This window comes from Lissotriton helveticus, chromosome 10, assembly GCF_964261635.1.
Source record: "Lissotriton helveticus chromosome 10, aLisHel1.1, whole genome shotgun sequence".
In the NCBI taxonomy this organism is placed as follows: domain Eukaryota; kingdom Metazoa; phylum Chordata; class Amphibia; order Caudata; family Salamandridae; genus Lissotriton; species Lissotriton helveticus.
This window is the reverse complement of record NC_136071.1, coordinates 226,870,647-226,884,917: the sequence shown is the minus strand read 5'-3', so window position 1 is coordinate 226,884,917 and position 14,271 is coordinate 226,870,647. Positions and strand designations below refer to the sequence as shown.

The 14,271-nt window shown below is 51.0% G+C and overlaps 1 protein-coding gene across 1 annotated transcript in view; it reads right to left on the bottom strand.

Annotated features, from left to right (window-relative positions):
* SHMT1 (serine hydroxymethyltransferase 1) overlaps window positions 1-14,271 on the bottom strand; it is a 213,508-nt gene that overhangs the window by 106,831 nt on the left and 92,406 nt on the right. Inside the window, exons 7-8 of the mRNA XM_078665177.1 lie at window positions 4,950-5,162; window positions 4,462-4,578 (exon numbers count right to left, since the gene is read on the bottom strand). Of these exons, the coding sequence (XP_078521303.1) occupies window positions 4,462-4,578; window positions 4,950-5,162 (330 nt within the window). The remainder of the gene's footprint in view (window positions 1-4,461; window positions 4,579-4,949; window positions 5,163-14,271) is intronic.

Sequence of the window (14,271 nt, the reverse complement as noted above, 5' to 3'; positions counted from 1 at the left end):
TCAGGATCATATCTAGCTTGGCGTCCTGCGAACCCTTTCCGGTCGGCGGGATGATGTCCATGTTGGAGGAGGCCAGAGGGTCGTCAGAGCCCGTGGACTGCACGTCCGTCTGAGCGCCCTGGCCCCGAGGTTGGTCTCTGTTTCTGCCCATGGATCTCGTTAGCAGGGTGGCGCTGTGGTGGATGCAGCAGACCGCTGCAGTCCCTCCGAGTGTCCGGCAGTGGTTATGGGGGGACCACTACGTGTTGGTTGGAGGCGGATGCAGTGAAGACCCAGGGCTGGTAGGGACAGCGCAGGCCGCCAAGGCGAGGTGTCAATGCAGGGTGGGTCGGTGTGCTCCCGGCGTCTCCTCAGGCAGGGAGGGCCCCCAGCCCGTAGTGGCGGTTGGGGGGGGAAGAGGTGGAAGGGTCCAGGCCGCTGCAGGGCTTGTCGCGTCTGCCGGGAGCGCAGCAAGGGACGGGGTTGTAGTGCCGTGTTAATGCGCCAAAGCGCGCGTCACACCCCCCCTTTTCAGACCCCTGTACCTGGGGTTTGTGAGTCTGTAAAATATGCCACTCCGGGTAGTGCCGCAGGTCTTCCGGTCAGCGCCTCGGGGGCAGGCGAGAGTGCCAGGGTCCGAGTGGCTCGGTCAAGCCCCGGTGCGTTGGCAAGATGGCGCAGGATATAATTAAAGATGGGCCGGTCCACACTGTAACCCAGGCAGCCTGTGCAGGGCGAAGCCGGTCCCGCGGTGGTGGCAGCGGACCGTGTGTGCCGTCCGCCCCTCTGTCCCCGTCTTTGTAGCGGATCGCTGGAGTCGCGCTGGCCTCGTGGGTGGGCGGGGGGGACGGCCCGGCAGTAGGCCCGCGTCCTGAAGGGCCACGCAGCAGGGCAGCCGGTCCGCAATGAGGTGACCGGGCGGGCCGTGGCAGGGGCTCGAGTCAGGATAGGACACCTCACCGCACTCCGGAGTCCCGGCTGGTAACACAGCAGAATTCGAATCCCGGGTCCCGATCGGACCGCGAAGGAGGCAGGGGGTAGGCCGGCCAGGCCGATCACTTGAGGCCGGGGCTCCACTCCGACTCGTAGGCCGCACCAGGCTCCGTCGTCGGAATCTGCCGGAGGAGCGATCAGAGAGGGGCTAAACCTCACCGCTCCACGCCGCTCGCCTCCGGAGACAACTTATGCAGAAATCAGGTGAGCTGCAGGCAGGGGAATGCAGGATAATCAGCTAGTATATTAGGGCTTAGGACGGAGCTGGAGAATTACACGTCCACCATCGACGGCTCCAGGCCACGCCCCCCAGGAGCGACATAGTCTTGATCTGCATCTGGGTCAGACTCGTCTTCACGGACCTCGCCCTCTTCCTGGTCTCTTTCTTCGTCATCAGACAAGTGAATTTCTTGCACTGGCTCTTGTTCCCTACTAAGCACCAGAGGTGGCGGCTTGTGTCGGGTCAATGGAGTGGGTGCGTGTACAGCTGTAGGTGTAGGCGGAGTGGGTTTCTCCGGGAACCGCTGCTTATAGTCCTGTATTAGGAATTGCAGGTCCGATACTATGGCCGCTGGTAGGCACACCATTGGTGTAACCTGTGTGCGGACTTGAGCGTGGACTGTATGTTCCACTTCTTCCACTTCCTCATCAGTGCTTTGGCACTTGACCACAAGGTCTGATGGGCTTGTGGCTTGTGTGTACAACTCTTCCTCCGACTCCTCACCTTGAAGGAGGCAGGTTGGAGGCAACTTTTGCACCCTACTAGGAGACATCAGGTCTGGCGTAATTGGTTTCCTCAAGCTTTTAATGCCCATATGGACTGCCTGTGGCGGCAAGGTATCCATGGCTTGGGAGAGTAACGCAGACTCTTTCCATTTCCCTGTTGGCGGTGCCACATGCGGCGCTGATGACGACGATGCATTTCCAGGGGTCGTCGACGACTTCGTCGACACTACCTTCGTCGACGGTAATTTTCCCGTCGTCGACGGTATTATTCTCGTCGACGGGATGGTAGTCGTCGACGGGATGGTCGTCGTCGACGGTGCAATCGCCGGCGACTTGGACTTAGTCGTCGACGACGACTTCATCGTCGACGGTGAAAATGGAATCATCGATGACACTGGCATACTCGCCGTCGATGAAGGCGTCGTCTTCGTCGATGAGGAGGCCGACGATGGGGTCGTCGTTGAAGCAGTTTTCCGCGCTGAAGAGATAATAGACGCTGTCGTCGTCGAGGTCAGCGGTAGCTTCCTGGAGACAGGAAGATCCTTGTCAGACACTGAGGTTTTGCCCTCTGAGGACTTCTTGAGAGTCTTCTTAGGAGGGGTGTCTGAGGGGCTAGGGGAAGTAACCCTTGGCCTCTTCAAGGAAAATTGTGAGGCACCAGACACACTCTCACCGTCTTCTGACACCAGGTCGTCCGTCCTCTTCTTCAGCCTGTCCAGCCAGAGCAGCAGGCGCCCTTCTCTGTCTTTCAGGGTTTTATTTGAGAAGGTCCTACATATTTTACAGTCCTTGGGTAGATGGTGAGGGTAGAGGCAATATAAGCAGGTTTCATGCTTGTCCTCTACATAGAGCCTTTTCTTTCCACACGAGGAACAGGCTCTGAAGAGACCTTTTTTCTGTGAATCAGCCATAAAGTATCAATTTTTGGTAAATCGTTTTTTGAAGAAAAAAATCCTGAGGAGAACTCAGGTGGAGACTCCCTAGCACAACGTGCGGTAGAAAATCTGAGAGACCTAGGCTCCTGACAGAAAGGTTCTAGAAGCAGGTAGTAGCTGATTGGTTGGCTTCTTTACTTTGGTCCTTTTTACAAAAGGACACAGATAGGCCACTAAGGTGGGACCCTTGGGCCTACTCTATTTTGGTCCTTTTTACAAAAGGACGTGGATAGGACACTAAGGTGGGATCCTTAGGCCTATTCTTTTCTATGCATGTCTCTAGGACATTACTTTTTTAAATACCGGAAGGACTCCCGTATCGATGACGGGGAATGATTCAGGCATGTGAATCTATGAAAGACACCCAAATACTGGATAAAGAGCAAATAGGGGGGGCGTCGAAGAGGTTGTCGACGTCAAGGAAGGTTTGCTTTTGGAGTACAGACTCAGTGCCTGAGCTGGGCACGATGCCGGCTCCAAAGCTTTGGATCAGTGCCGGTCCTGGATGGAAGCGGTACAAAAGGGGGTGGTGATGGACGGAGCATCTGAACCAATCAAACACTCACGCCCAGTCAAAAGATCTGGGTTTAATCCATCACCGTTCTTTAGCCCACTCCGCCACCCCAGTTCAGACATGGCCATATGCAAATCAGTCTGACCCTGTGCCTCATGGGAACAGTTCAGCCCGAACTGCCAAGCCATGCCTTCCCTGGACCGGAAACAGCTTCCGAGAACTGGTTTCTGGCATTACAGCCGTCTTCAGCCCGGCTTGCTTGAATCCAGTGGCAAAGTGAGCAAGGGACTCATGTCTGAGCATACCCTGCCACACTTATGGCGAACAAAGCGGTACAAAAGGGGGTGGTGATGGACGGAGATCCTGGATGGAAAGCAGTGGTAGTTCAGTCAACTACAGCGGAGGGCTCGAAGCCTAAGCCTTTTATTTGAAAAGAATACTAAAACCTCTAATGGGTCATATAGAGCTGCAAAGAGCAGCCTTTAAAACCCTCTGAGGAAATACTAAAAGAGCTACTATAAACCTTAAATAAAGGTGCACATTGAAAATGGGCTAAATGGCAGTTGTATGTGCTTCACAATTGCACTCAATGTTTTGGTTCATGGTTTATGTAGTTCAATGACGGGGTCTTTTGTGCAGTACTACTTGCCTAACAAACTTAGTCCCAAAAGCCAAGTTTGTGTGACTGGACTCGTATACAGCAGAAACCTGGGATGAGTTTTGGGACGCAGCTTTCTCCCCTTGCAACTCGGGCTCTCAAAGCATATGTTTATTGCAGAGACGTTTCTTTGGGTGATATGAATCTTTGGCAAGGTAGTGTCAAACAAAATTCTGTACCAGACTCCGATTTCTACTATACTTAAAAATGAAGTAACATTGGTTAATTCTTTAAAAGTCAGTAGTCATTCCGAAGACACAAAGACACCGCAGGTTTAAAAATAATGACTACTAAACAAACACACAAAAGGGGATTGAAGGTATGATTAAACAGTCTAAGCCACTGGAAACCACTCTGTAGCCTCGCAATCTATAATTTCTCGCTCATTGTGGCACTCTAGACAGAGGCCAGCATTATGCAAGGCAATACTGACCATGCAACTCACAGGAACAGTGCATCCGAAACAGTCAGATGAGGAACCCTTCAGAAACGAACACAAGCAACCCCAGACCAAGGATCCTGTTGCATAGTGAGCACGGAACTCATGCATGGCATACCCTCAGCCCTTTAGCACATTACAAACAAAAAAGATTATCGGATAAATGCTTGCGAACAGTCTAAGCCCCTGGGGATTGTCCCCATCCCCTTAAACTTACCAGCAATGGCATGGTTGTGTGGCCCACCCTGTAGTCCAGGGAATACAGCCTGGTTAATGAGCCCTTCAATATTGTACATGATCTCTTTTCCGGTTTTGGCATCAACACTTCGAACACCTGCAAAAGGAAAATGGGGTTTAGTGTATATTGTTTCTGTACTCTGCTAATCTGTTGGCAGAAAACTGGAGAAGACAGTGTAAAAGGACAGAGGATGTAGCAAAAAACTCCAACGGATTTGGGGACCATGGCAAGCGGGCCTCACTATACAACTGGGAAGTTCAACTGGTATGGGCTCAGAAATTTGCACTGGATTGCATCAACAATATTGTCAGCATTTGTGGATATTCTGTACTGTTTTATAAGGCCAAAAACTCTTATTTTGAAGTGAAACGTGTGTATTTTATTTCATGTGCTTAACGAATACATTTTTTTTTAAAATGGCAGAAAACCAAGCTGGGTCATGGTTAATAAGAAGCAAGTATACCCACCTTTTCTATAGAAAATCATGCCAGACCTGCAACCTCTTAGAGTTTTGTGGGTTGTAGTGGATACCACGTCACAGTGCTCGAACGGTGATGGCACCACTCCAGCTGCTACCAACCCACTGATATGAGCCATGTCCGCCATTAAAAATGCGCTATTTTCATCTGCAATCTTTCTCATTCGGGCATAGTCCAGGTTACGAGAGTAGCAGCTGACACCTGGAACCAAGAGAAATAAGTACTTGCAATTAATAATGGCACAGATGTGGATGAGGACACTAAGGTAACCTAGATGCGAACGTACGCTCATAGTTCTTAATTTAAAAAGCAATAAGTGCTGAAAATGGTTAACATCCATCCTCTAACCTCGGGTTTTAGAAATCACTGTTGATTGAATTTAATCATTAAGCCATGACTTACTAAGTACTATAGTACACAATAGAAAAACGCCAATGCTGCCTATATCAATTCACTGTATACTTGTCATCTCACAGTTGAATGAAACAAAGTGAGGGGATCTGAATTTCTTGAATAAATCCTGAGTTTTTTAGTTTAACTTCATTTTGATTTTTTGATCATTTTTATCATCAAATTTTTACATTTCAAAAAACTTTAACATACAATATATACAAAACATTCTAAACAATGAAACATTCCCCTTCCAACAATCACACATACAGTCACTTGTGGATCACAGTCAGACACTCCCATACACTCCCACAATTAAACCATTCCTATGTACAATTATTCATAATTTTAACGAAATACACTTTTTCCTTTGAAATGCCATAGATTATGGATGACAACTAATTTTATGTTTCATCAAGAAATTTTTCATTCATTAATTGATGTTCTTATGGCATTGGCAAACACAAGGTCTACGCGTTTCGAACTCTTCTTAGTATCGAGTTCTCATCAGGACCAAACTCTCTAGCATGTGCAACAATTCAATTTGTAGCCGGCTCACATCAATGGCCCACCTGAACTAAGGGCTAATACTGAAACAAACCCCTGATACCCGGTGGCACAAAGAAAAACATTAGCTTATTTGAACACCAAGACACACCGGTTGTCCCGCGCCGTGGGCTTGAGGAATTCTACAAATTGAAGTGTTGCACATGCTAGAGAGTTTGGTCCTGATGAGAACTCAATACTAAGAAGAGTTCGAAACGCATAGACCTTGTGTTTGCCAATGCCATAAGAACATGGTTAGACCTGGCATCATTGGCATGAGTCTCTCCTCCATTTTTTCTGTTTGCCTCCTCTGTTTACAATGTTTTTGCTGGTAAATGCTTTGGGCACTGTGCCACTGCTGATCAGTGCCACAGTGCAAGTGCTCCCTATGTGAAATTGCTGTATTGATTGAATTCCATGTTTGGCTTATTTGGTTTACTGTCAGTCCCTAGTAGAGTGCACCAGGAGTGCCAGGGCTTGTAAATACAAATGCTGCTAGTGGGCCTGCAGCACGTGTTGTGCCACCCACAAGAGCGGCCTAGTAAAAGTATGTCTGAAGGTCTACCATTGCTAGACCACGTGCAGTCTGGTACTGTCACGCAGACTGTGCAAGTACACCTACTTGCCAGTCCCTAAACCTTCCCTTAACTTCATGTTAGTCACCCCTATGGTAGGCCCAAGGGCAGGGTGCATTGTAAGCATAAGGTAGGACAAGCCTGACAAGGTTGGCATGTCCTAATAGTGAATTACAGCCATATTCGTTTTTCACTATTGTAAGGTAACCTGCTCTCCATCAGTTAGAATGGGCTGCCAGGATTATTAATGCTATAATCCTAGTGGGCTCGGGGAGCATGGTGCAATGTCGAGTTTGGTATCCCTGAACTCAGGGTTTAATAACGCATCCGTTTGTGTGGATGGTTTTTGGACTCTGTGTTTGAAAATAGCACTTTTAGAAAGTAGCTATTTTCTTGTCTAACTGTCTACCGGTCTCTGCTGGTTCTGGTGTGCGTGTGACAGGAGCTGGGTGGCTCCAGAGGTCTGAATGAGTCAGTGTGGGATGTGTGGGGCATTTGCATTGAGAGTAGGGGAAGAGTAGCTCCTGATAGCCTGCCCTGCCTGATACAATGCTGGCTCCGCCCCCCTGCCAGGCGACTGATGACTCTGCGCCTGCCTGGGACTTTCCTGGCCCACCTCCTGCCGGGCAACTGATGGCTCTGCCCCTGCCAGTGACAATGCTGGCACCGCTCCTGCTGGGCGGCTGAAGACTCTGCCCTGCACAGTGAATAGGCCAGGTGCTTCGGCCTGGCAACACCCACAACAAACCCAAGATGGGGGGAAATTCCCCTGCATGGACAAAGGGATCAAAGCCAAAAAGGGGTATAAGAGAAGGACCCCTGAACCAAGAATTTAGATCACTTCTGACAAGGAAACCTGAACCAAGGACAAGAAGCCTGCTGATCTAAGGACTGCCTACGCCTTCTGCCAGAGTGCTGTTTGTTGGGGGAATCCTGCATTGCTTCTTTATTTTTGCCAAGGAACCAGGAGAGAGGAACTGTGTGTGTACTCTCAATCTTTGCTAAGAAAATCTCCAAGGGCTGGAAGAGTGCCAGTCTCCTGTTGAAGTCACAGGGCTAAAGGACTTCATCTGCTTAAAGTGCTGTTTGCTGGAACTTGTGAATCCAGCCCCTCTGAAAGAACCCAGCAATCTCGACGCCGACAGACGCCGCCGAATCCAGCTCGACATCGTGAGTAACGGCTCCAGTGTCCCGCTTCCTCGACGCCGGGCCCGATCGACGCCAGCAACAACGCCAGTGAGTAGTGAGTTCGGCTCCAGCTCCAAGTGACCTCGTGTCTGCACCGCTGCTGATCGCATCAACTTCGAGCCCTCTCGACGCCGTGAGCGCTGCTCACTCTTGCAAGATCGACAACGCCGTATCCTGCTTCATCTCGTGAGCGCTGCTCCCGCCTGACTTCGGTCGACGCCGCTGCAGATCGCCCCGACTCCGAGGCCCGATCGACGCCGAAGACGCGACGCCGGACATCTCGACGCCGCTGATCATCGAGTGCTTCACTTTTCCAAGGTACGGTGTTGTTGGGGTCTGTGCGACTCCGGGCTCGACGTAGCGCTCCTCGCGGTCGACGCTGAACCTTTGGATTAACTTTGCCTCGACGTCGGTTGACTCCCGTGTGGGTTACATTGTTGCCAAGAACTGTGTTTTAAAGAAGAAGAGTTGCTTTTGATACTAAAGACTTTGTGCTAAGAAGAAACCGTGCTTGAATTATTTTTCCTTCCAAGAGTATTTATTAAGACTGTGGTATATTTTTGTCGTTATTTGGTCTTGTGCTAAGCCTTATATAAAAACCCTTATTTTTATAATACTACTGTGTCGTGTCCATTTGTAGTGTATTCACTTTATTACTGTATGTGGTCATAAATGCTTAACGCACTGCCTCTGAGATAAGCCTGTCTGCTTTGCCAAGCTACCAAGGGGGTGAGCAGGGGTTATCTAAGTGTGTGATCCCCTTGCCCTGACTAGAAAAGGTGTGTCCCTATTTGTCAGAAGTGTATACCTCTGCCAACTAGAGACAGCCGCTTCTAACATTGGTGGGTCAGCGGTGAGGATTTGAACTTTGCATTTATGACCCATGTGCAGTGATTAGTGCGCGCTACATAGTGAAAGCAGACCATAGCGCATCCACAATCTGTTTTGGTTGGATATTCTATTTTTGTTCTCCAAATTTCCTGGAGCTTGATTTTTGAAACTGCCAGTTTTGACCATGAGTAATGCTGGAGGCACTACACCTGCTGTTGTGGAGGAATTTGATAGGAGTAAGATGAACGACTATCCGTTAAAGAAGCTGAAATCCTTTTGCAAGCAGTTGCAAGTTCCTACCACAGGCATTTCAAGGAGGCCAGATTATCTCAAAGCATTGCAGGCCTGGTTAGAGGCCAGAGATTCCTCTGATCCGGTGGTGGTACCGACAGGGGAAAGGGAGGAGGAAGTGCCAGTGAATGGGCCCGCATCCTCTTCTGGCAGCAGTGTTTCCTCCAAGGGTCTTTCTCCTGAAGAAAGAGAAGAAAGGGAGAAAGAGCGAGCTTACAACATGGAAATGGCAAAACTTAAGATAAATGGGCAGTTGGAAATCGAGAATGCAAGAGGCAGGAGAGAAGCTGATATGGAGATCAAAAGGTTGGAGTTTGAAAGGGAAAAGTTAGCTTTGGAGCATGATACCAAGTTGAGGGAGTTGGAGCTCAAAGCTAAAGAGTTAGAATTGAATCCCTCTGGTGGCAGCATCCCATCTGTGCCTGCAGAAAGTAGGTTTTATTTTCCCAAAGATGTGATCAAAGATTTTCAGAAGAATGAGGATATTGGTCAATGGTTTAAAGCATATGAGTTAGCATTGTTGGCCCACCGGGTCCCTGAGAAGGATTGGGGAGCGGGGTTGTGGGGTCGCTTTGTGAATGAGGGAAGAGATACCCTGTTAGGCATGCCTGTTGAGGATAGGATGTCTTATACTCACATGAAAGATGCTTTAATGTTAAGGTATGGCCTAACCCCAGAAAAGTACAGACAGGCCTTTAGAGAATGTAAGAAGTTGCCTGGTACTACGTGGGTTGAATATGTGTCATTTTTTTGCAGAGCCATGGATGGTTGGGTAAAGGGCAGCAAAGTGGAAAGTTATGATGCTCTTTATGATTTGTTTGCATGGGAGCACTTGTCTAATAACTGTTTTCTAGAGCTGCGCCAGCACCTTATTGATAGCAAGATATCTAACCCTAGAAAACTTGCTGAGGAGGCGGACCGCTGGGTCAGTACCAGGGTCCACAAGGGTCCAGTGGGAGACTCAGCCAAAGGTGGGCAGGGTCCCCAGCAGAAGAGTGGGGGGGACAAGGGTAAACAGAGGGAGTTCCAGAAAGGGCCCCAAAGTAATCCCCAAGGGAAGGGTTCCCAGCCTCCCCCAGATAAGAAATCAGAGGCCCCGACAGGTAAACCTGTTCGTAGGGGCCCCATGACCTGCTTCGCTTGTAAGCAGGTGGGACACCGTTTTTATGATCCTCAGTGTCCCTTGAAGAACTCTAGTGCACCCCCCCGTCAGTTGGCGAGTGTAGCCCTGGGAGGGGAGGAGATGGTTGCCCGTGGTGGGGAGGGTCCCGCAGAGATGTCCCTGGTCTCTCTAGGAGACATGGAATTGGTCCCTCCACCCCCCCTGCCTAGTAACACTAAGAAATATAGGCAGTGGGTGACCATTAATGGCCATAGAGTGGAAGCTCTCAGAGACACCGGAGCGAGTGTGACAGCTGTCAAGTGTCACTTGGTGTCCAGAGAGCAGGTAGTTCCCCACGCATTCTACCCTGTGATAGCTGCTGACAACTCCCAGAGAGAGTGTGAGGTAGCTCAAGTTTCCTTTGAATGGGGGGAGTTTCAGGTACTCTTCAAGTTGCTGTAAGGCCCGCCATGCCTGTTGATTGTCTCCTGGGCAATGATTTAGAAGACTCCTCTTGGGCTAAGGTGGAGAGGGAGACACATTTGAAAATGTTGGGTGTGCCAGAGTGGGTGTGTGCAACCACTCGATCCATGACAGCAAGTAAGGGTGTTGATGGTGTTCTGGAGCCTGAAAGTATGGCCCAGGACCCAGCTGTGAAGAGAAGAGGCAGGGGGCGCGGGAAACCGTCCCCCATAGTTCCCGTGGTCCAGGAGGCAAACCTTGAGGGGTATGCCCTGGAACCCACAGGTGAACAAGTTGCTGAACTGGGAGACCTACCCGAGCTGACCCACTGGCAGCAGGATGGTGGTCCCTCCAGGGAGGAATTCTGTGCAGAACAGAAAGTGTGCCCTTCTCTTGTGGGTATGAGGCAGCAGGCCTCAGCCCAAACCTCAGGTGATCAGTCAGGGTCACATTTTGTTTACTGGGAGAACGACCTCCTGTATAGTGAGCCTAAGGCTGCTGAGCCTGGGTCAGCCCGTGTGCTGGTGGTACCCCAGCGCTTCAGAGCCTTCCTACTGGGTTTGGCTCATGACGTTCCGTTAGCTGGACATCTGGGGCAGGACAAGACCTATGACAGGCTTGTCACCCATTTTTATTGGCCTCAGATGAGAAGGGATACAGATATCCATTGCAAGACCTGTCAAACTTGCCAGGCAAGTGGGAAAAGCGGGCGGAAGCAGAAGGCTCCCCTCCAACCTTTTCCCGTGGTCAGTACCCCCTTTGACCGGGTGGGGATTGACATTGTTGGGCCCCTGGACCCCAAGACAGCCCTGGGCAACAGGTTCATCCTTGTCTTGGTGGACCATGCCACACGGTACCCGGAAGCCATCCCTCTCAGAACAGTGACGGCCCCCGTGGTTGGACGGGCACTGATGGGTGTTTTCTCCCGAATGGGGTTCCCCAGAGAGGTGGTGTCAGACCGGGGCACCAACTTCATTTCCAACTATATGAAGTCTCTGTGGAAGGAGTGTGGGGTAACCTACAAGTTCACCACTCCTTACCACCCTCAAGGTAATGGGTTGGTTGAAAGATTCAACCGTACCCTTAAAAGGCATGATTATGGGTCTTGAAGAACCAATGAGGCGTAAATGGGACGTCCTCTTGCCATGCCTGATGTTTGCTTACCGTGAGGTGCCACAAAAGTCTCTAGGGTTCAGCCCGTTTGAGCTTTTGTATGGTCACCCGGTAAGAGGACCTTTAAGTCTGGTCAAAGAAGGCTGGGAGCAATCTCCCAGGAAACCTCCCCAGGATGTATACAGTTACATGCTGGCCTTTAGGAACCAGACTAGGCGCTTCAGAGATCTTGCTCAGGCAAATCTGGAGGCCAGCCAGGAGGAGATGAAGCGGTGGTACGACTAAAAGGCCACTCTGGTAGAGCTTCAGCCTGGACAAAAGTTTGGGTCATGTCCCCTGTGGAACCTTGTGCGCTCAAGGACAGGTGGACTGGACCATTTGAGGTTGTGGAGAAAAAGAGCGATGTCACCTACATGGTGGACTTGAAGTCTCCCAGGAACCCCTTGCGGGTCCTGCATGTCAACCGTTTGAAGCCCCACTTAGAAAGGTCCGAAGTGGGCATGCTCCTAGCTACAGATGCTGGAATGGAGGAGGAGAGTGAGCCTCTTCCTGACCTCCTGTATGCAAAAGAGCAAGATGGGTCAGTGGATGGTGTTGTCCTCTCTGACACACTGACCCCTGAGCAGCAGCAGGATTGTCGCCAACTGTTGGGACAATTCCCTGATCTGTTCTCCTTGATTCCTGATGTCACGCAGTGGTGTGTCCATGATGTGGACACCGGGGACAGCACTCCTGTGAAGCACAAGGCTTACAGAGTGACTGACTAGGTCAGAGCATACATCAAGGAGGAGGTCTCCAAAATGTTTGCCTTAGGGGTGGTTGAGTCCTCTAGCAGTCCGTGGGCCAGCCCAGTGGTCTTGGTCCCAAAGGCTGCAGCGCCTGGTGCTTCACCGGAACTTCGGTTCTGTGTGGATTACCGAGGACTCAATTCAGTCACCAAGACTGACGCGCACCCCATCCCCAGAGCTGATGAGCTCATAGATCGGTTGGGGGCTGCCCGGTACCTCAGTACGTTTGATCTAACGTCTGGGTACTGGCAGATCGCCTTGACCGATGGGGCAAAAGAGAGGTCAGCATTCTCCACACCAGATGGGCACTACCAGTTCCGGGTTATGCCCTTTGGGATGAAGAATGCCCCTGCCACCTTCCAGAGGTTGGTCAACCAGGTCTTGGCTGGACTGGAGGATTTCAGTGCCGCCTACCTGGACGACATCGCAGTGTTCAGCGCCAGCTGGGAGGAACACTTGCGCCACCTCCAGGAAGTGTTGTTGGCCCTGCGCAGAGCAGGCCTCACAATCAAAGCCAGTAAGCGCCAGATTGGGCAGGGTTCAGTGGTGTACTTGGGGCACCAAGTAGGGAGCGGCAAGGTGGCCCCCCTACAACCCAAGATTGATACCATCCTGGCATGGGCACCGCCCAAAACCCAGACTCAGGTGAGAGCCTTCTTGGGTCTCACGGGTTATTACAGGAGGTTCGTCAAGGATTATGGTAACATTGTGCACCCCTTGACTTCGCTGACTTCCAGGAAGCAGCCACGACTTGTGATCTGGACTGCTGCCGTTGATTTTAGGCTTGGCTTGTTTCGTGGCGTGCCGCAGTGAGAGCTGCGTGCGTTGCCGCCTCATCTCACTTAGGGCCCTGTAAGGCTTCTGCTCTTCATTAGACGGTGCCTGGAGTTAAGGAGGGCTGACGGGTCCCTGTTTGCTTTTTGGTTTCTTCTCAAGTGTCCGCCTCTGCGCCTGTTTGATGATTCTCCTAACTGGTCGCCGCTCTGACACAAGTGATTATGGCGGCGCTGCCCGGGCGGCTGGAGAGCCGGACCTCTCAGGAGAAGGAGGGCAGGCAAGAGGAGAATGGGCTGGAAAAGAAACTAATTACTTTATCACGATCCGACCACCGCCGGCATATCGAGGCGAGGCGCGTGCAGATTGGGGTTAAAGGGCCCTGCGCACCGAAGCATTCCTTCTTAAAATTGATAGCCTCGCACGGAACCTTTTTGTCTTTCGTTCATTACATGGCGACGGACAGTGCAGGCCTTATGCCTGCACACAGAGCAGCCTGGGTTATGCCCTCCAGTTTCACAAGTTAAAATGGCAAAAAAGAAAACAAGTTTGATCCCTGTACACCTGGCAGCCCAGGTCCGCACAGAACAATTTCTTCAGCATAGTTGTGCAAGTGGGCATATCATACGTAGCATTTGACATACGTGGCATTTTTATCCAGTGCTGACATTTACGATAATTGCATTCTGGGTGGGCGAGGAAACGGGGGCGCTTGTGAAACAAAGTCCATCATCTGTGCCCGCAGTGTAAGGGAAGCCAAAGTGCATTTTAGACTCCGTTTTTTCCAGGGCGCACAAACTCTATTTAATCCCCATCTTTATGCAGAGATGGTTTAGTGTTCCGGCATTGAGCCGGCACCCGCCTTCCTGACCTTCTCGGTTTCTTCCCTCAGGCTCGGACGGGAATAATTATCCCTCCCCTCCACTCCTCTTCACACCCACTCACTCCTCTCCTCCGAAATCCGCCGCCGCCCCCTCCTCCACGCAGCCGATTCTACCCCTTCCCGCCCCCTCCCGCCCCCTGCTCCTTTCCCCGCCGGCACCAAGACACCAAGGTGACTTAAACTTGGTAAAGTTGGAGAAGGGAAACTACGTTTTAAATATTGTTTGCAGACAAATTCTGGTTTTATTGTCCCGATGTCTGTTGCCCCCCCCCCCCGCTGTCTGTTGCCCCCCCCCCCGCTGTCTGTTGCCCCCCCCCGCTGTCTGTTGCCCCCCCCCCCGCTGTCTGTTGCCCCGCCTCCCGTTGCC